General features: G+C 43.3%; 1 protein-coding gene across 6 annotated transcripts in view; it reads right to left on the minus strand.

The window, feature by feature from the left end:
• Window positions 1–22,155, minus strand: part of LOC133654005 (acid-sensing ion channel 1-like) — a 154,845-nt gene that overhangs the window by 122,105 nt on the left and 10,585 nt on the right. For 3 of the 6 annotated variants that reach the window (XM_062053939.1, XM_062053938.1, XM_062053934.1), the window contains exons 1-3: window positions 20,457–20,791; window positions 19,855–20,294; window positions 9,730–9,925 (exon numbers count right to left, since the gene is read on the minus strand). In XM_062053939.1, the coding sequence (XP_061909923.1) occupies window positions 9,730–9,925; window positions 19,855–20,216 (558 nt within the window). In that variant the 5' untranslated portion in view covers window positions 20,217–20,294; window positions 20,457–20,791. Of the gene's footprint in view, window positions 1–9,729; window positions 9,926–19,854; window positions 20,295–20,456; window positions 20,792–22,155 lie in introns of those variants that run through there. The other 3 variants (XM_062053936.1, XM_062053937.1, XM_062053935.1) reach the window with 2 other exon arrangements.

Genomic DNA, 22,155 nt, shown 5'->3' on the forward strand with positions numbered 1-22,155 from the left:
GCAAAAATAAATAAAAGCCTTGTGCAAATAACCGTCTGCTTCTTTTAAACGCCTGTCTCCAAAATTGATTTTGTGAAATAAACGCCCGGGCTACTATTTGGTAATATACGGTAAGTAAGTACTGTAAGTATTAACGCAGAATGTATGCACTACGGATAATGGTCTCCAAAATACTCTCTCTCTTTTTGAACAAACAGCATTTGAGGAACTCCTGCAACTCGTAAAGGGGACAAAACAGACATAATGTTTACTTGACTCACTTCCTGGGAAACTTATCAAGAAGCTCTTTGTAATATTAGGACCATCAGTGCTAAATATTGTTAACTTATCACTTTCCTCTGGTACTGTTCTCCTCGCATTAAAAACGGCATTTATTCATCCTATGCTCAAAAGACCTAACTTCGAATCTGACCTCCTGCTAAACTACCGGCCGGTGTTGCATCTCCCCTTTATCTCGAAAATCCTCCAAAAAATTGTTGCTCACCAGCTAATTGAACAATTAGCGTCTAAGAACCCCTGTTATCCCTTTCAGTCTGATTTGAGAGAAAATAACTCTACTGAGACTAGGGTTGTCCCGATTCGATATTTGGATCGGATCGGCCGCCGATATTTGCCAAAAAATGCGTATCGGCAAGGCATGGGAAAATGTCGATCCAGATCCAGTTTTTTTTTAAATTCCAGTCCGTGTTTTTCAACGCACCGATTTAAATAATACATTCCATTTTTCTGCTGCTCCCTAATTTCCGTTCCGGATTTTCCAGCACACCTTCAACACATCCACAGGTCTGTGTCCTAACGGTTAAGACGGCCATGTGAATTAAAAGTTACCGGTAAAAATGTCAGCTGTCTCTGTGCGATATAGAAAATGACTATATCGTGATATTCGAGTATACGTTCTCACGCAGTTGCTTTTAGCTGCTGGCATTACACGACAGGCTCTTCTCACTCTTTCCTGTGTCTCCTTCTCACAGACAGCAAGCGCACCTTCTTACACACGTCACATACTGTCACGTCATATGTCAAATACGTATACGCCCTCTCCCAGCAGAGAGGAAGCAACATGGCTAACGTTAGCTGTGATGCTAGCGCAGCCGTGCGAGTGGTAATACGAATGAAGGAAGAATGAATTAATTCCCTCAAAAAACAGCAGGGGGTCCATCATCGGTGCCACACGCCCACACCATCAAAATGCAGAGGCAAACATTTCCAGATCAACACCGTATGAAAAAAATAGTGATTTTTTTTAGTTGTGATTTCCTTCTCTGCATGAAAGTTTAAAAGTAGCATATATTAATGCAGTATGAAGAAGTATGTTTTAATGAAGACACATAGAATCATCATACTGCTGTGATTATATGCATCAAGTGTTAATTTAAGGCTAAGGCAAAATATCGAGATATATATTGTGTATCGCGATATGGCCTTAAAATATTGCGATATTAAAAAAAGGCCATATCGCCCAGCCCTAGTTCAGTGATGCCATTTCTGTTTGTCATGTATAATTTTGTCTATTTTGTGTTTATCCTTGAATAAACAAGTCAGTTTCTTGTTACCAACCATTGTGTATTATTCAAACTCACCTAATTCAGCTGGCTAGTTGTTATCAAGAGTACTAAAACCCTTTTCAACATGAATCTGACAACTAAGTAGGCTAAATAACTTTAAACTTTAATACATGCTCAGATAGGCCAGTATCGGCCAGTATCGGTATCGGATCGGAAGTGCAAAAACAACATCGGATCGGATCGGAAGTGCAAAAACCTGGATCGGGACATCCCTAACTGAGACTGCCCTTGCAAAAGTGACTAATGATCTATTTCTAACTACGGATGCTAATGCGTCATATATGTTACCGCTACTTGATCTTTGCGCTGCTTTCGATACCGTCAATCATAACATTCTATTAGAATGTTTTAAAACATGTATCGGTATGTCAGACTTAGCCCTTTCTTGGTTTAACTCCTATCTTACTGACAGGATGCAGTGTGTTTCCCATAACAATGTGACCTCAGAGTGTGTTAAGGTAACGTGCGGAGTTCCACAGGGTTCGGTTCTTGGCCCTGCACTCTTCAGTATCTATATGCGGCAGTATCTATGAACAGTATATATGCTATATAGGCGACATCATACGCAAATACGGTGTTAGCTTTTACCGTTATGCTGATGACACCCAACTTTACATGCCCCTAAAGCTGATCGACATGCCAGATTGTAGTCTTCTGGAGGCGTGTCTAAATTAAATTAAACAATGGATGTCCAGCAACCTTTTGCATCTTAACGCTAAGAAAACGGAAATGCTAAATATCGGTCCTGCTAGACACCAGCACTTTTTTAATAATACCACCTTAACATTTGACAACAAACAATTATACAAAGTGACTCGGTAAAGAGTCTTTGTATTATTTTCAACCCAACTCTCTTCCTTTGAGTCACACATTAAGAGTGTTACTGAAACAGCCTTCTTTCATCTCTGTAAAATCTGTTCCATTTTGTCCACTACCGACGCTGAGATCATTATTCATGTGTTCGTTATGTCTCGTCTCGATTACTGTAACGTATTATTTTCGGGTCTCCCTATGTCTAGCATTAAAAGATTACAGTTGGTACAAAATGCGGCTGCTAGACTTTAGACAAAAACAAGAAAGTTTGATCATATTACGCCTATACCGGCTCACCTGCACTGGCTTCCTGTGCACTTAAGATGCGACTTTAAGGTTTGACTACTTATGTATAAAATACTAAACTGTCTAGCTCCATCCTATCTTGCTGATTGCATTGTACCATATGTCCTGGCCAGAAATCTGCCTTCTAAGAATTCTGGCCCAAAAAAAGGTCTGCAGATAGAGCGTTTTCTATTCGGGCTCCAGTACTCTGGAATGCCCTACCGGTAAAGGTTAGAGATGCTACCTCAGTAGAAGCATTTAAGTCCCATCTTAAAACTCATTTATTCACCCTAGCCTTTAAATAGACCCCTTTTTTAGACCAGCTGATCTGCCACCTCTCTTTTCGGCTCTGCCCCCCTCTCCTGCTTGTAGAGATTATTAGGTGACCACTGATAAGTTTATGCGGAGAAGGCGCTAGCTCTTCCAAGTCGGGACCAGGGGTGAACTACTTCTCTACGCATCAGTTGGTGACGTCTCTGCGCTGCCGACTTGTCTACATGCAAGAGGATCCCCTTAACCTCCCTATGGACTGGACTCTCACATTGTGAATCGTACCCACTCGGCACCCGGGGGCGGTCCCCCACATCTGCGATCCCTCCCAAGCTTTCACATTGTTCCTATTGGATTGAGTTTATTCTTGTCCGTATGTGGGATCAGATCACAGAGGATGTTGTTGTGGTTTATAAAGCCCTTTGAGGCATTTGTGATTAAAGGGGAGCTGCACTTTTTTTAAATGTTGCCTATTGTTCACAATCATTATGAAAGACATGAAGATGGATGTTTTTTTTCTGCATTCTAAATATTAAATAAATGCAATCAAAGGTTCGCTTAGAATGGAGCTTATGGGAACCGCGCAATTCCGCCTATAAAGCCCTTAAAAAACATCCAAACACCTCCATTGAGTTTTTTTATACATGATGTAAGTATATACGTAATGTAGTAACGGGTACATTTATAATAACATTTAATATTTACGTATTTTGATCATTTTAAGCTTTGCTTTTTTTTCTTCATCACTGATTATTACTCACTGTAGATTTTATGAGAGCCAACAAATATAATAAAACATCACTTACTGTGCAACGTCTGCTGTCATTAGGATGCCGACTGCTGGGATGTTAAAATATTCCCATTTAGATTAAGAATAACTCATAATCCTCGCAAAGAAACAGGTTGGGAGGGCGGGCGAGGAGGTGGAGGTGGACGAAGCACCTTTTTGTGTCGTTCTCGCCATTTCCGGGCCCTCAGTGGCTGTCAAAGTGTTACAAATTGTCGGACCACCTACTCAGACGTCTCATGTCCAGGTGAGATGCATGATTTCTGATCTAGAATAAACTTACAAGTAGCAAGGAAGTGAGAAAGCAGCAGACCACTCGATAATGTAAACATAGGGACACACAGTAGTGATAAAGGCACTGCTATAAATAGTCATCTGCATTACCGCTCATAATAAAAATATCACTAATACTTGGTTAATATTCAAGTCACGAAATGTAAAGGGAGTATAGTTGGCGGTTTTTGAATGCTTATTTACCGGGTTTTATGGGCAAAATAGAGGACCTCTCATTGGATTCCAAATTCCCAAAAAGTGTGGTTCACTTACAATTATTACAATCATTATGAAAGACATGATGATGGATAGATTTTTTAATGCATTCTAAATATTAAAAAAACGTAAATAAAAGTCCGCTCACAACGGCGCCAATGGGAGGGCCTCTATTGCGCCCATAAAATCTAATAAATAACCATTCAAAAAGTGCCAACAATACTCCATTTACATTTCGTGACTTGAATATTAACAAATTATTAGTAATATTAGTATTATAGGCGCCAACACAGACAAACTATTTATAGCGGCGCCATGATCACTTCCGTTTGTCCCTATGTTTACATCATCTGCTGTTTCCTCGCTTCCCTGTTTCTTGAAAGTTATCGGTACATCCTAAATCATGTCTCTTACCTGGAAAGTAGATGGCTGACGATGTAATCCGACAAGTTGGGACTCTTTGACAGCCATTTAGGACCTGGAACTGGTGAGAAAGACACAAAGCTTGGTCCCCCACCACTCCTCAACCCGGTTTCTTTGCAAGGATTATGAGACATTGTTCACCTAAATGTGAATATATGAACATCCCAGCAGTCGGCATCCAAATGACAGCAGACCTTACACAGTAAGTGATTTGCACAAGTACAACAACATTTACGTTTGTTGGCTCTCATAATGTGTGCAGTGTGCAGAAATCAGTGATGAAGAAAAAAAAATGATGCGTTTAAGTTAATGCACCGTGTATGCTTAAAATTATCAAAATAGTTAAATATTAAATGTTATTATAAATGTGCTCGTTACTACATTACATATATACTTACATCATGTATATAAAACCCTAATGGAGGTGTTTGGATATTTTTTAGGGGCTCTATAGGCAGAATTGTTTGGCTCCCATCGGCTCCATTGCTAGCGGACTTTTGATTGCATTTATTTAATATCTAAAATGCATTAAAAAAAAAAAAAACATCCGTCGTCATGTCTTTCAAAATGATTGTGAACGATAGGCAAAGTTCCAAAAAAAAGAGATGTTCCCCTTTAAGGGCTATATTGTGGCGGGCACTAGGACCATGCTCACACTCAGCAGAATGGGTGTGGTTTTATGTACCTTCTTGGGCACACTATAAAAGTGCATATTGTGTTTTATTGTGTATTCTTATGTTGGCAGTCTTACAATATAGACCTCAAAGAAACAACGCTGTGTTTCTTGCATTTGCCACATTGGTGACCCCGACAATGTTTCACGCAGAAGAGGAAGCTGTGTCTTCATCGGCCATGTCGCCCCAACTCCAGCAACCTGCATCCCCCGCGGGGAAAAAGCTTCCGGAGTTCTGGCAGAGCGACCCGGCATCATGGTTCCAGCACATCGAGGCACTTTTCCACCTGCGAGGAATCACCGGCGACGACTCCCGGTATTACTTGGTCGTAACAGCCCTCGACCAGGCGACCACTCGCCGCGCCATGCAGCTGTTGCGAACGCCTCCACAGCGCGGCAAGTACGCTGCACTCAAGAATCTTCTGCTTCGGAGATTTACTCTAACTGACGCTGAGAGGGCAGATAGACTTCTTTCCCTGCCCGTTTTGGGCGATAGCACCGCCTTGGATCTAATGGACAGTATGCTGTCGCTGCTGGGCTCCGAGGAGGGCGGGTTCATTTTCCCGCATCTTTTCTTGCGGCAGCTACCACCTGCGGCCCGTGCGGTGTTGGCTAACTCCGCTTCTCTGGCCTCCGGCGACTACCGGGGCTTGGCTGAAGAAGCTGACCGGGTGCTTCTGGCTTCCAGACGGTTTGCCGTGCAGAGCGTAGAAGCGCCCCCTCTGCAGACGATGGAGAACGCAGACCCAGCGGTAGTGGCGGGAGTCGCTACCCGGAAAAGGCGCGAAGCGAGCCAGTGCTTCTTCCATCAACGTTTTGGCGCCAAAGCTCGACGGTGTGTCCCTCCATGCTCCTTCACGGCCCCGGGAAACTCCAACGCCAGCGTTCAGTAGCAGCTGTGGGCGCCGGCGAAGCAAGCGAGCTGCTCTTCATCGCTGACTCGTCGTCAAGGAGACGTTTCCTGGTGGACTCCGGTTCGCAAGTCAGCCTGTTACCTGCCACGGACGCGGACAGGGCGACAGGTGGCTGCGGGCCGCTGCTGAATGCCGCCAACGGCTCGTCGATCGACACTTTCGGCTCCAGGTTGGTGACAGTGTGCTTTCATGGACGCAAATTCCAGTGGGACTTTAACATCGCCGCCATCACGGTTCCCATTATTGGCGCAGATTTTCTGTGTGCTAATGGACTGCTTGTTGATGTTGCTAACCGCCGATTGATTGATGCTGTGTCTTTTTCAACTTTTACATGTAAGGCGGGGGGACTTGGACCGTTAACACACGCTAATTATTTGATATCTGGTGACGTTTTTCAGTGTTTGCTGGCGGATTTTCCGTCATTAATCACTCCCGCTTTTTCCACCGCGGACACTAAGCACGGTGTCGAACATTTCATTCCCACGGTGGGCCCGCCAGTTTTTGCGCGTGCGCGCCGTCTTGACACGGCTAAATCGACCATTGCTAAAGAGGAGTTTGCTACTATGGAGCGTTTAGGCATCGTTAGGCGTTCTAATAGCCCGTGGGCCTCGCCCTTGCACATGGTGCCCAAGTCAGACTGTTCCTGGCGGCCTTGTGGGGATTTTCGCCGCCTTAACAACATCACAACGCACGATCGCTACCCTATTCCGCACATCCAGGACTTTTCGGCGCGCCTGGCTGGCGCCGCCATTTTCTCGAAGGTAGACTTAGTTCGTGGTTATCACCAGGTGCCGGTGCGTGCCGAGGACGTGCCCAAGACCGCAGTAATAACCCCGTTTGGGCTTTTTGAGTTCCTGCGTATGCCTTTTGGCCTGAAGGGGGCAGCACAAACCTTTCAGAGATTAATGGACTCAGTTTTGCGCGGCCTCAATTTTGTGTTTGTTTATCTGGACGACATTTTGGTGGCGAGTCCTTCAGCCGAGGAGCACCAGTCACACCTAACACAGGTGTTCACACGTCTTGACGAGCACGGCCTGATCGTCAATCCTTCTAAATGTCAGTTTGGGCTGTCAGAGATTGATTTTTTAGGTCACCGTATTTCGTCGCTGGGTGCGATCCCTTTGCCTTCAAAAGTGCAAGTGGTGGCAGATTTTCCTCGCCCCTCCACTGTCAAAGCTCTGCAGGAATTTTTGGGCATGATTAATTTTTATAATCGGTTCCTTCCTCGCGCTGCCCACCTCCTGCAGCCTCTTTATGGTGCCCTACGGAACAAAACGGCAAGCGATTCCCTCGAATGGTCTCCTCAGCGAGTCCAAGCTTTTCATAGGGCTAAATCCGCGCTCGCAGAGGCTGCTCTCCTCGCCCACCCTGTTTCCGCGGCGCCCGTGGCTTTGACAACGGACGCGTCTGATGTCGCCGTGGGCGCTGTGGTGGAGCAGCGGGTGGCAAATGTATGGCAGCCCCTTGCGTTCTTCAGTCGTAAACTGCGAGATAACGAGCAGAAGTACAGTGTATTTGACCGAGAGTTGTTGGCACTGTATCTTGCAACACGCCATTTTTGTTTTCTGTTGGAAGGTCGGTCCTTCACGGCTTTTGTTGACCACAAACCCCTGACGTTTGCCATGTCAAAGGTCACAGAGCCTTGGTCAGCCCGTCAGCAGCGTCACTTGTCGGCCATCTCAGAGTTCACTACGGACATTCAGCATGTGACCGGTAAGGCCAACCCTGTGGCTGACTGTCTCTCACGCGTACTCGTGTGTCCCGTGCAGCTCGGTTTAGATTTTTCGGGAATGGCCGCTGACCAGCCCGACGACCCCGACATCCGTGCACTCAAAACTGACGGTACAGCGCTAGTGCTCGAGGAGGTGGTAGTTCAGGATGGCGGTCCCCCCCTCCTCTGCGATGTTTCCACTGGCCGCCCTCGCCCGGTTGTCCCGGTAGACTGGCGCCGCCGGGTTTTTGACGCAATACACTCCCTGTTGCACCCTGGCGTTCGGGCTTCCATCAAGTTGGTTGGTGCCAAGTTTGTTTGGCCTGGCCTTAGGAAGGATGTTAGGCAGTGGGCAGCCGCATGCGTGGCATGTCAGCGCGCCAAGGTCCACCGGCACACAAAGGCGGCCCTCGAACCATTTCCGATTCCGGTCAGGCGGTTTGACCACGTGCATGTAGACTTAGTTGGCTCCCTCCCTCCGTCGCAGGGTTATACACATTTGCTAACGATGGTAGATCGTACCACCAGATGGCCGGAAGCAGTTCCTCTTTCCTCCACTGCCTCGGTAGACGTTGCTCACGCGTTTCTGTCAGCCTGGGTTGCGCGTTTTGGCACGCTGTCTGATATCGCCTCGGACAGGGGATCCCAGTTTGTGTCCGAGCTTTGGTCAGCGTTGGCCCAGTCCTTGGGTGTGCAGGTGCACCGTACTACAGCCTACCATCCCCAAGCTAACGGCTTATGTGAACGTTTTCACCGGTCGCTTAAGGCGGCTTTGCGTGCGGCGCTCGTTGATAGCAATTGGATTGACCGTTTACCTTGGGTTATGCTCGGGTTGCGCTCAGCCCCTAAAGAGGATCTTGCAGCGGCCCCCGCTGAATTGGTGTTTGGTCAGCCACTACGCGTCCCGGGGGAATTTTTACCTGAGGGTTGTACCCCGCGACCGTTTCCCTTTTTGTCGAGGGGGTCCTTGGCTCCCGGCCCGATTCACCACTGTTTCCCTAAGTCCTTTGTGCCATCGGAGCTTAAATCTTCCCGTTTTGTCTTCGTACGTCACGACGCCCACCGTTCGCCCCTCCAACCGCCTTACGATGGCCCATTTAGGGTGCTGGAACGCGGTCCTAAAAACTTTGTGCTGGATATGGGCGGGCGCAGGGAATGCGTTTCTCTGGACAGACTTAAACCGGCGCATTGTGTTGCAGGTGAAGAGATACTGCCGGGCCAAGTCCCCCGCCGAGGTCGCCCCCCAAAATCTGTTCGGGTTGAATGTCTTTCGCCTCTCCTGGACCCTGATGTTTGTTCTGCTCCACAAGGCACACCCGCTTCGCGGGATGGACATTGTAGCCGTTACGGCAGGCGAGTGAGGCCCCCTGACAGGTTTTCTTTTTCCCCATAACTTGCTGTCTGGGTGTTCGGGGGGGGGGGGGGCTGTGTGGCGGGCACTAGGACCATGCTCACACTCAGCAGAATGGGTGTGGTTTTATGTACCTTCTTGGGCACACTATAAAAGTGCATATTGTGTTTTATTGTGTATTCTTATGTTGGCAGTCTTACAATAAAGACCTCAAAGAAACAACGCTGTGTTTCTTGCATTTACCACAATATAAATAAACTTTGATTGATTGATTGATGTTCATGCAAAACACAAATGTCTACTGCAGCCTGGGAATACTGGCTTTCAGGAGGGTAACTGAAATTTAGTGCCAGCTCATGTGTAAATGTTTGCTGGAATAATGACAATGAAGTTCCTTGAGTAAATCAAGGATCACTGTTTAAGTGGGTTTTGTCAAATGCAAACGTACCACTTTGAAATCCTCAGCTCTGCACTCCGTGCCATGGAAGTGACAAGAGAGCAGCATGTCGTTGATGTCATGGCCGGTGCGGTCGTAGAATTCCATCATGTTGAAAGGCCGCGGCTTGAAGTTGTGGAAGTCAGCTTTGACCTTCAAACTCTCCAGAACACTTTCTTCCACAAGATGCAAGTCTCGGATCTCGTACCTGTGAAAACGATGATCATTTTTATTATCACCTCGCAGTAAAATAGACAATCATTTAGAGATGGAAATATGAAAAGTCTTTTTCTGGCATTTTCACTGATCAGAACTCAGGAAATAGTAAAGTTCAGATGAAGTACCAGTATGGAGCCATAAAACCCTTTTTTTTTTATTCACTGCTACTGCAATTGCCTCCAGGCAGGGCACAACTTCATCAAAAGTCTTAAGCTGAAACATATACAGTATATATATATATATATATATACATATACATATATATATATATATATATATATATATATATATATATATATATATATATATATATATATATATATATATATATATATAACCCAACCCTGCCTGGTTGCCTGGATTTCAGACTACCTCACCGATAGGCCACAGTACGTCAGACTGAAGGACATTACATCTGACACTGTGATCAGCAGCACCGGAGCACCGCAGGGAACGGTGCTGGCCCCTCTTCTCTTCACCCTGTACACCGCTGACTTCTGCTACAACTCAGAGCTGTGTCACATCCAGAAGTACGCGGATGACACAGCCATCGTCGGGTGCATCAGGGACGGCAGAGAGGAGGAGTTTCGGAGGCTGGTGAGGGACTTTGTTGTCTGGTGCCACAGGAACCTCTTGCAGCTCAATCCGACAAAGACCAAGGAGCTGGTCATTGACTTTGGGAGGTCGAGTCCAAGGTCACAACCTATTGTGATCGAGGGAGTCGAGGTACAGACCGTGGACTCATTCAAGTACCTCGGGGTGTGGGTGGACAATAAGCTGGACTGGACTGTTAACACAGACCACTTGTACAGGAAAGGACAGAGCAGGCTGTACTTCCTGAGGAGGCTGCACTCCTTCAACATCTGTAAAAAACTCTTGTGGATGTACTACCAGTCTGTGGTTGCCAGTGTTCTGTACTACATCGTAGTGTGCTGGGGGGGCAGCATATCTAAGAAGGACAGCTCCAGACTGGAGAAACTGATCAGGCGGGCCGATTCTACGATCGGAATAAAACTGGACTCACTGGTGACGGTGGCAGAGAAGAAGACTGTGGAAAAACTAGTGAGCATCCTGGATGATGCCAGTCACCCTCTGCATACCGTTGTCAGTAGCCAGAGGAGCCTGTTCGGTGCTAGACTGCTTCATCCCAAGTGCAGGACTAATAGACTCAAAAACTCCTTTGTCCCACACGCCATTAGACTGTACAACTCCTTTCTGGGGGGGGGGGGGGGGGGGGGGGGGTTACTAGGATGACAGGGGATGCAAAACAATAACAGTGAAATACTTTTTCATAACATGGTCACTACTGCCTAGTTTCTCTTGTTATATTCTTATTTTACTGTTATATTTTTATTCTCATCGTTGCTTTTTATTTTTATTCTATTGTAATATTTTTCTATTTTGTCTCCATTTATACCCACATTATTTACTTTTTACTTTTTACAATTTTGTACACTGCTGCTGGAATTTAAATTTTCCTGAGGGAACTCTCCTGAAGGAATCAATAAAGTACTATCTAATCTAATCTAATATATATATATATATATATATATATATATATATATATATATATATATATATATATATATATATATATAAAATCTCCATCCATCCATTTACTACCGCTTGTCTCTTTTGGGGTCGCAGGGGTGCTGGAGCCTATCCCAGCTGCATTCGGGCAGTAGGCGGGGTACACCCTGGACAAGTCGCCACCTCATCACAGGGCCAACACAGATAAACAGACAATATTCACACTCACATTCACACACTAGGGCCAATTTAGTGTTGCCAATCAACCTATCCCCAGGTGCATGTCTTTGGAGGTGGGAGGAAGCTGGAGTACCCGGAGGGAACCCCTCGCAATCACGGGGAGAACATGCAAACTCCACACCACCACATTTATTCAGGTAGAAATATCACATTTTACATTACAAAACAGCTTTGATAATCCAACCATGATCACAACAATCCACATTTTGTTATTAATATACATGGTGTAGCTACTAGCTTTTCTTCTCTTAATACAAGGGCTCTTACAGCAGGAATACAAATTCTGTATTTTTGCAAAAATAAAAAATCTGGCAAGACACCATTTTTTTTTAATTGTCATTAGAAAAGTGTTTGTCCATTTTGTGTTGAGCTATGTAAAAAAGCATAATGTCTAAAAAACATTTCATTGAAGCAAACTAATAATTGTCCATATACAGTATATATGCATAAATGCATATGTATACATACATACACACACACATATATATGTGTGTGTGTGTATATATATATATATATATATATATATATATATATATATATATATATATATATATATATATATATATATATATATATTATATATATATATATATATATATATATATATATATATACATATATATACATATATATATATATATATATATATATATATATATATATATATATATATATATATATATATATATATATATATATATATATGCACACACACACACACACACACACACACACACACACGCACACACACACACACACACACACACATACATACAAATGGATAGCCCGGCCCCAGTCCAAATTCTTTCAACCTAAAAATACATGGCAAATCAATCTAAATATCAGGATATATTAAAAACAGTTTTCCCTTACATTAACCAATTCCCAAAACTCACAGATCCAGTGCATTCACAGCATTGATTCAGATATTTGGCATCCAGTTAAATGTCTTGAATATTTGTCTTGAGCAGGCCACTAAACATAATTGTTCCACATTAAAAGGCCAGCAAGTAAACACCCCATAGCTCCCTCAGCATTATGGGTAATTCAAGGAAGTTTCCTTTCATCAAAGAGAGCTCAGAAAATTCTAGCCTTGTTTCCAAGGGGAGCAAAATAGCTGTAAATGCATCAGCTGCAGATGCTTGCTGTGATCACGCTGTCTTCTATTAATAAAAAGGTCACCATTCTAATGGACTCACCAAAGAGCTCTGATTTTATTCCCTCCCTCAAAATACTGAAATATATTTCAGAATATGTCTCAAGAGCTGACAATGTACGATGCAAAAATAAGCCATAAAAGGGGAATTGCACTTTTTTTTTGGAATTTTTCCCATCGTTCACAATCAATATGAAGGACATGATGACGAATGGATTTTTTTTAATGCATTCGAAATATTAAATAAACGTAAATAAAAGTCAGCCCATAAAATCTGATAAATAACCATTCAAAAAGTGCCAACAATACTCCATTTACATTTCGTGACTTAAATATGAACAAAGTATTAGTGATATTGTTATTATAAGTGCTAACACACACAAACTATTTATAGCGGCGCCTTGATCACTTTTGTTTGTCCCTATGTTTACATCATTAAGTGGTCTGCTGTTTATTGTAGATCATAAATCATGCCTCTCACCTAAAAAGTAGATGGGTGAGAATATAATCCGACAAGTTGGAACACTTTCATCACCATTTGGGACCTGGAACTGTCGTAAACGCCACGAAAAGCGCTGGTTTTCCCCCCCACGCCCCACCCCCTTTCGTCGTAAGGATTATGAGACATTCTTCATCTAAAAAAGAGAAATATATGAACATCCCAGCAAGCGGCATCCTAATGACAGCAGACTTTGTACAGTAAGTGATATTTTATTATGTTTGTTGGCTCTCATAAAGTCTGCATTGAGCAGAAATCAGTGATGAAGAAAAAAAAGCAAACGTTGTGATGCGTTTTTGAAATGAATGTACCGCTTATGCTAAATAAATAATCAGAATACGTAAAGATTAAATGTTATTATAAATGTGCCTGTTACCACATGATATATATACTTACATCATGTAAAATAAACCTCAATGGAAGTGTTTAGATGTTTCTTTATGGTCTCTATAGGCAGAATTGTTTGGCTCCCGTAGGCTCAATTGTAAGCAGACTTTTGATCTAATTTATTTAATATTTAGAATGCAAAAAACATATATAATAAATAAATCCGTTGTCATGTCTCACTTAATTATTATAAACGATAGGCAAAAAAGTGCAGTTCCTCTTTAATAAAAGGCACCTGAGATGTCAACAGCCCTTCATAAATACCATGACAAGAGATATTTCCAGTGACTACAAACATGAAAGTGAGAATGTTCTCAAATGGATTTGAATACCAAAAGTGTTTTCATTTTGGCCGTGGCTGACAGCTACTAAGTAACATTGAGCCACCTCACTACCTTTCAAACAGAGGCAGCATACTGAGTAATAATCTAAAGACTGGAGTAGTTATATTGAATGCGGACCGGAGGAAATTCAGATTATTTGCTTAGATTTTTAACTTGACTGACAAGGGCAATGTGGGGTGATGACAAGATACATTCATATCTTCAAAGATTAGTGATAAAAGGTTGACTGTAAAGCCACCTAGTGAAGTTACCAGAGGCGATGAATGCTGATGGCATGTCTCCAATGACAGCTCACCACAGACTGACATCATCTCCCAGCTCCCAGCTGTGTCTCTTCTTCATTTCTCAAACCTTCACATAAACTGTGCTACACACTGGTAGCAGTCCCTATATTTACCGTATTTTCCAGACCATAGGGCGCACCATATTATAAGGCGCTCTGCCGATGAGCCGGTGTAGTCAGGTCTATTTTCATACAAAAGGCGCACCAGATTATAGGGCGCATTAAAGGGGTCATATTATTTTAATTTTTTTTCTAAATTGAAAACACTTCCTTGTGGTCTACATATCATGTAGTGGTGGTTCTTTGGTCAAACTGTTGCATAGATTATGTTTTACAGACCATCTTCAAGTCGCTTTCTAACAGTCGCTTCAGGATGCGCCGTTTTGTAGGCAGCTTTATTTATGTGGCTCACCCTCGGCAGCGTCTTTTCTCCGTCATCTTTGTTGTAGTGATGTAGCGTGTAAGGACGGGTATGGAAGAAGTGTCAAAAGATGGAGCTAACTGTTTTAATGACATTCAGACTTTACTTAAATCAACAACGGAGCAGCATCTCCTCATCCGTGGCTCACTAGTGCAACAACAACGCCGGAAATGTGTCCCGTGAAAAACTGTCCGACCGGAACTCTCTAATAACTAAAGTTCCTTGGGTGAATTATGTAAACTCACTACGCCGGTATGTTTTAGCGCTTTCATGGCGAGTTTACTGACAGATATAAGTAAGAACTTTACACTACTTTATATTAGAAATGGCAACAGCGGAGGTTGAATGTCACATAACAAGAAGATAGAGAAAAAGAAGAAGCTTATCGACTACGGTGTCAACACGGACTACAAAGGCGAACGCGCGCAAATTATCAGGACTTATGCAGATCCCAAATACAGATCAGCAGGTTATAGAAGGTAAGAAAAGTTGCTTTTGCATAATATTGCGAAACAAAACGCCAGATAATATGTCTTACCTTATACACACACTATAATAATACTTGTATGTTGAAGCACAGTACAATCCATCAAGCGGTGCGACTTCATAGCTTACCAAAGTCATACTAAAACATTTTGATAGATTTTTGAGCGCCGTGTGTTATGTTCTATATTTTCAATGGAACATATACAATTTTGGTGTTGTTTACTTGAGTCATATTGCAGTCTACACTAGGGGTGTAACGGTACACAAAGATTTCGGTTAGGTACGTACCTTGGTTCAGAGGTCACGGTTTGGTTCATTTTTGGTACAGTAAGAAAACAACAAAATATAAATGTTTTGGCTATTCATTTACCAAATGTGTAAACAATGGCTTTATCCTTTTAACATTGGGAACACTATAATAATTCTGCCCACGTTAATCAACATTAAACTGCCTCAAGTTGTTGCTCAGATTAAATAAAATGACAAAACTTTTCTTCTACATATAAAAAGTGCAACATTAAACAGTTTTAAGTCAACTCATCATGCTTAATTTATTACAGCATTTGGGAAGCCTGATGTTGATTTTTATTATGTAAATGTTATATTTTTATCAACATGTGATAGCAGGGACCCTGCCATTCAAAACTAGGCTGCTCCATTACTAATGATTAATGTAACTATAGCTGAAAAAATAGTACAATAGCAATAGGAGAGACTACACACACACACACAAATGCACACACAAACACACACACACACACACACACACACACATACACACACGCACACGCACACACACCGCAAAATGAGCTAACATTACGCTAAAAGCTAATTAGCCTTCACCTCAAGCCAGGACTGCGAGCGAGCTGAGCTGCAGTTTAAGTTTCTAGAACGTCAACGGGCTCATAGTGATGTTACTAGTAGTTGACTGGGAGATGTTTATTTTAATTTGGGGAGAGTACGCTGCCTTATGCTCACCTGCTAAACACCTATCTGCTCGACGCTGAAGCACTGACTACATGCGCTCTGAATACGCACTGCTGATTGGCTGTTACCGCTTTTTGTGTAACCAATCAGATGGTTGTGTGGGTGGGACAATGCTGGGTGCTGAGACAGAGGCAGAAGAAGCAAAGCAGCTTGTTAAGACTTTAGCTCAGAAACTCGTTCGGTACACCCCCGTAATGAAACGGTTCAATACAAAACACGTACCGTTACACCCCTAGTCTACACGTATCTCTTATGTGATTGCCATCATATTGCAGTCTACACGTATCTCTTATGTGTGACTGCCATCTATTGGTCACACTTATCATTTTACCATGTACCAAATAAAATAGCTTCGAGGTCGGTAAGGACAACCAAAATTATTCCGTACATTAGGCGCACCTGGTTATAAGGCGCACTGTCGAGTTTTGAGAAAATGAAAGGATCTTAAGTGCGCCTTATAGTCCGAAAAATAAAATACTCTGGAAACAACCACACTCAATTATCACAATCCTTTTACGGTGGCTTGCAAAAGTAGCCATACCCCTTGAACTTTTGCATATTTTGTCACATTACAACCACAAACATAAATATATTTTACTAGAATTTTATGTGAAAGACCAACACAAAGTGGTATACTATCGTGAAGTTGAAATACAAATATTTATTTATTTTTCTCCAACAAATAAAGTGAAAAGTGCTGTGTCTAGGGCCTGATTTACTAAGATCCAAATACCAAGTGCTACACAGCGTGTGCAATCTCTAAAATAACGTGTACCATTAGTGGGGGTGTTGCGTATGATCTACTAAGACTGTGTGCAATGGACAAGTGGCTCAGATTGACTTATTTAAATGAGAATTTCAGTAAATCAGGCCCTTACTGTATAATAGTACACAAGTATGATGTATTTAAATATATTTGATGATACATTTTTCTTATTCTATGTCTGCACTGATTGGGAGAATTTCGATTGGCTTATATATGGATGTTTGTAGCACATTAGTCCCACTGTGCTAAATGACAACTGTCAACTATCAAATGATCACCGTTCTACTTAACAGTACTGTGCCATGTGATGATGAATATAATCATTTGCAATGTACATGCTGTAGTGCAGTGTTTTTCAACCACACTAGTGTACCGTGAGATACAGTCTGGTGTGCCGTGGGCATACTTGCCAACCCTCCCGATGTTTCCAGGAGACTCCTGAATTTCAGTGCCCCTCCCGAAAATCTCCCGGGGCAACCATTCTCCCGAATTTCTCCCGGACAACAATATTGGGGGGCATGCTTTAAAGGCACTGCCTTTAGCGTCCTCTCTCATCTGAAACCTTCACCCCTTAACAGCCGCATGCTGTCCAGGCGTCCGATTTTCCTCCATATAAACAGCGTGCCGGCCCAGTCACATAATAATGTAGCGTTGGACGGGTTTAACAATGGTCTTTACTCGAAGATGTCAAGAAATGCTGACACGTTGAATGATCTTTTAACTGGCTTAATGATAACGTTAATTTCAAGCACACACACATAAGTGAATGCAAGGCATACCTGTTCAACAGCCATACATGTCACACTGACGGTGGACGTATAAACAACTTTAACACTGTTACTAATATGCCCCACACTGTCACACCAAACAAGAATGACAACACAACAGAAACACAACAGAACAAATACCCAGAACCCCTTGCAGCACTAACTCTTCCGGGACGCTACAATAACATCTACGGCTTTTGGAGCTCAGTGCACAACTGCACACACAACAAGAAGGTGACGAAGCAGAAGAACGAAGAAGAGACATGGCGACGACGAGTAAGAAGAAGAAATACGCTTGCAAGTTCCAAAATGATTGGAAAAAATAATTTAATTTCATCCAAGACAGCTCGAATGGGGAGGGGTACGCGGCCTGCACCTCAACCCCGCCCCCCAAACCCTATCCCCGCAACCACGCCCCCATCTCTCGAATTCGGAGGTCTCAAGGTTGGCAAGTATGGCCATGGGAGATTATGTAATTTCACTTAATTGGGTTAAAAACATTTTTTGCAAACCAGTAATTATAATTTGCAAATAATGTGCCGTTGTTGAGTGTCTGTGCTGTCTAAAGATCGGCAGAGTAACCATGTAATACTCTTTCATATTAGTAGGTGGCAGCAGGTAGCTAATTGCTTTGTAGATGTCGGGTTTGTCATGGTTTGTCGTGATCACAATATGCAGACGACAGCGGGAGGCAGTGTGCAGGTAAAAAGGTGTCTAATGCATAAACCAAAAATAACAAAAGGCGAGTGCCGCTAAGAAAAGGCATGAAGCTTAGGGATGGCTATGCAAAACGAAACTAAAACTGAACTGGCTGCAAAGTAAACAAAAACAGAATGCTGGACGACAGCGCGTGGAGCAGACGGCGTCCACAAAGTACAACCGAACATGACATGACAACCAACAATGTCCACACAAAGAAGGATAGCAACAACTTAAATAGTCTTGATTGCTAAAACAAAGTAGATGCGTGAAAAATCGATCAAAGGAAGACATGAAACTGCTACAGGAAAATACCATCCATCCATCCATCTTCTTCCGCTTATCCGAGGTCGGGTCGCGGGGGCAGCAGCCTAAGCAGGGAAGCCCAGACTTCCCTCTCCCCAGCCACTTCGTCCAGCTTTTCCCGGGGGATCCCGAGGTGTTCCCAGGCCAGCCGGGAGACATAGTCTTCCCAACGTGTCCTGGGTCTTCCCCGTGGCCTCCTACCGGTCGGACGTGCCCGAAACACCTCCCTAGGGAGGCGTTCGGGTGGCATCCTGACCAGATGCCCGAACCACCTCATCTGGCTCCTCTCGATGTGGAGGAGCAGCGGCTTTACTTTGAGCTCCCCCCGGATGGCAGAGCTTCTCACCCTATATCTAAGGGAGAGCCCCGCCTCCTGGCGGAGGAAACTCCCGTGATCTTGTCTTTTCGGTCATGACCCAAAGCTCATGACCATAGGTGAGGATGGGAACGTAGATCGACCGGTAAATCGAGAGCTTTGCCTTCCGGCTCAGCTCCTTCTTCACCACAACGGATCGATACAGCGTCCGCATTACTGAAGACGCCGCACCGATCCGCCTGTCGATCTCACGATCCACTCTTCCCTCACTCGTGAACAAGACTCCGAGGTACTTGAACTCCTCCACTTGGGGCAAGATCTCCTCCCCAACCCGGAGATGGCACCAAAAAATACCAAAAAATGAGAAAAAGCCACCTAAATAGGAGCGCAAGACAAGAACTAAAACACTACACACAGAAAAACAGCAAAAAACTCCAAACAAGTCAGGGCGTGATGTGACAGGTCGTGACAGTACACCTACTTTGAGACAAGAGCTATATTGATGCATGCTTGGTTATGTTTTCAAGTCATATCCAACAATTGCACAACTACTTTTTACTGTCAACTGAGTTTTGTTTTATAATGATTTCTGCTGGTGGTGTGCCTCCGGATTTTTTCAACGCAAAAAATGTGCCTTGCTTAAAAAATTTTGTAAAACACTGGTGTAGTGTACTATCAAAGTTGTGCAAGCAGTATTATATACACATGAGTATAGAGTATGTGAGAGTTACCTGTGGTTGAGCAGCGCCAGCAGCTCCCCTGCGTGATACAAGTCATTGCGTGTCACTCGACTGAAGCGGAAAGCGTTCAGGTTGCAGAAAGTGACCGCGGGAAACGTCATAATCGGGGTCGTGACCTCATCCAGTTTGGTGACGTGCGGGTACTCCAGGTAGAAATGGATCCTGTCCACGCACATGAACACCAGCACGGCCATGGAAGCGAAGAAGAAGACGAGCCACAGGAAGCGTCGGAAGCAGAAGCGCTCGTAGGTGAAAATGTGCGAGATTCCGTGCAAGGTGGACCTGTGCGCGAAAACTTCAATGGGCGCCGGCTGGTCTGCGTCCACGTCTTCTCTGTCCACCTGCAGGTCCATCGTCGGTGCGGATGTTGGCTGGCAGACTCGGTTGTTCAATATCCACTCATGTGTTCACCTGTGGCGCCAGCAGTCCACCTGCAAAGACGCACACACACAAACACGCGATGAGTTGACTATTCTGCACACACACACACACACACACACACACACACACACACACACACACACACACACACACACACACACACACACACACACACACACACGGAAAACTTCAAATCAAACGAAAAAAGATACCGAGTTTTGCATTGAACTGCACAAGATGGTCCGTTAACGCAGCTCGACATTTTGGTTAAAGGAATTTTTAAAAAATAAACAAGGCTTGACTTTTGTGTTCCATCAGCCTGGAAATTTGCTGCTCGATTAGAAATCCAGTGGAGCGCGAATGATGTTTGCACGCCAGCAGGAGACGCAAAAGAAGAGGGACATTTATCCTTTCGGACAATTCACATTATTTCAGATTAGCAATGTGGCTCAATTTCCATAAAAAAATATTCCACTATCGACCTCTTCTGCTATGGACGTGCAGGAGTCGTGCAGACGCTGCCTTGTTGTGGTCGCTGCATGCTCAGTCGTGTGTGTGTGCGTGTGTGTGTGCGGGTGTGTGCGTGTGTGTGTGTGTGTGCGTGTGTGTGTGTGTGTGTGTGTGTGTGTGTGTGTGTGTGTGTGTGTGTGTGTGTGTGTGTGTGTGTGTGTGTGTGTGTGTGTGTGTGTGTTCTTGTTTTTCTACCCTTCTTGAGACATCAACAAGGAAAAGTACCTTCCATATGAGGACCGGAGAACAAGTTAGGACATAAATCATGGTCCCAATACGAAAAACCATTGCATCTAATAGAGAATGTCTCATTTGCACCCCTGGTGGTGAAATCTATCAAAATTAGGGTGGTCCCAAAAAGGAGGGATTTTTCAAAATGGCTGTGTGTCGGTTTTAAAAGTGCTCCCCCTCTGGTCAACATATGAAATAACAAGTGTGTGTAAAAATTTGAAGTGCTCCCCCTCTGGCCAACATATGTAGTAACAAGTGTATGCAATAAATTGAAATGCCCCCTTTGGCCAAAATTAATTTAAAAAAAATGTTTTTAAATATGTACATAGAGACATACTGTAATATCTTGAAGTAAATAATGAAGATTGAAAACCAATTCCAAACAAAAAATTCAACAACAACAAAAAATTAAGTAAAAGCTTACCTTTATTATATTTGCATAGTATGTATATATTAATAATGTTGTAAATACCAATCTTTATATATCTAGAAAGGGTGGTCCTAAAGAGGTAAGCATTTGTCAGAGGTCTCAAGAAGGTAACAAATACAAGAATGTGTGTGTGTGTGGTTGTGTGTGTGCGTGTGTGTGTGTGTGTGTGTGTGTGTGTGTGTGTGTGTGTGTGTGTGTGTGTGTGTGTGTGTGTGTGTGTGTTCAGAAGGGTGGGTTGGGGGGGTCAAAAATGAACGCCCTAGAGTTCACATGATCTACATAACTTTCACATAACACTGCAAATGGTTTCATCTAAAAAATATATATATTTTTGGTTCCAATACTCATGTTGAAAAACAGTTGCAGCTCCAATGTAACTTATTTTGACACATAAAGGGAAACTGCACTTTAAAAACAAATTCTGCTTATAGTTCACAATCATTATGAGAGACAAGAAAACATATTTTTAAGGTATTCTAGTCCACCTATAAATCCCTTTAAATAAACATCCAAAAACGATACCCCATTTACGTTTCGTGACCTGAATATTAACCAAGTATTACTGATTTTGTTGTTATAAGTGCCAACACAGACAAACTATCCAATCCAATCAATCCACTTTATTTATATAGCACATTTAAACAACAAGAATGTTTCCAAAGTGCTGCACAGCCATGTTAAAAAACAATATTAAAAACAATATTATGCTCCACCAATGACTGAATAAAAACAAAAAATAA

This window comes from Entelurus aequoreus, linkage group LG07, assembly GCF_033978785.1.
Source record: "Entelurus aequoreus isolate RoL-2023_Sb linkage group LG07, RoL_Eaeq_v1.1, whole genome shotgun sequence".
Lineage (NCBI taxonomy): Eukaryota > Metazoa > Chordata > Actinopteri > Syngnathiformes > Syngnathidae > Entelurus > Entelurus aequoreus.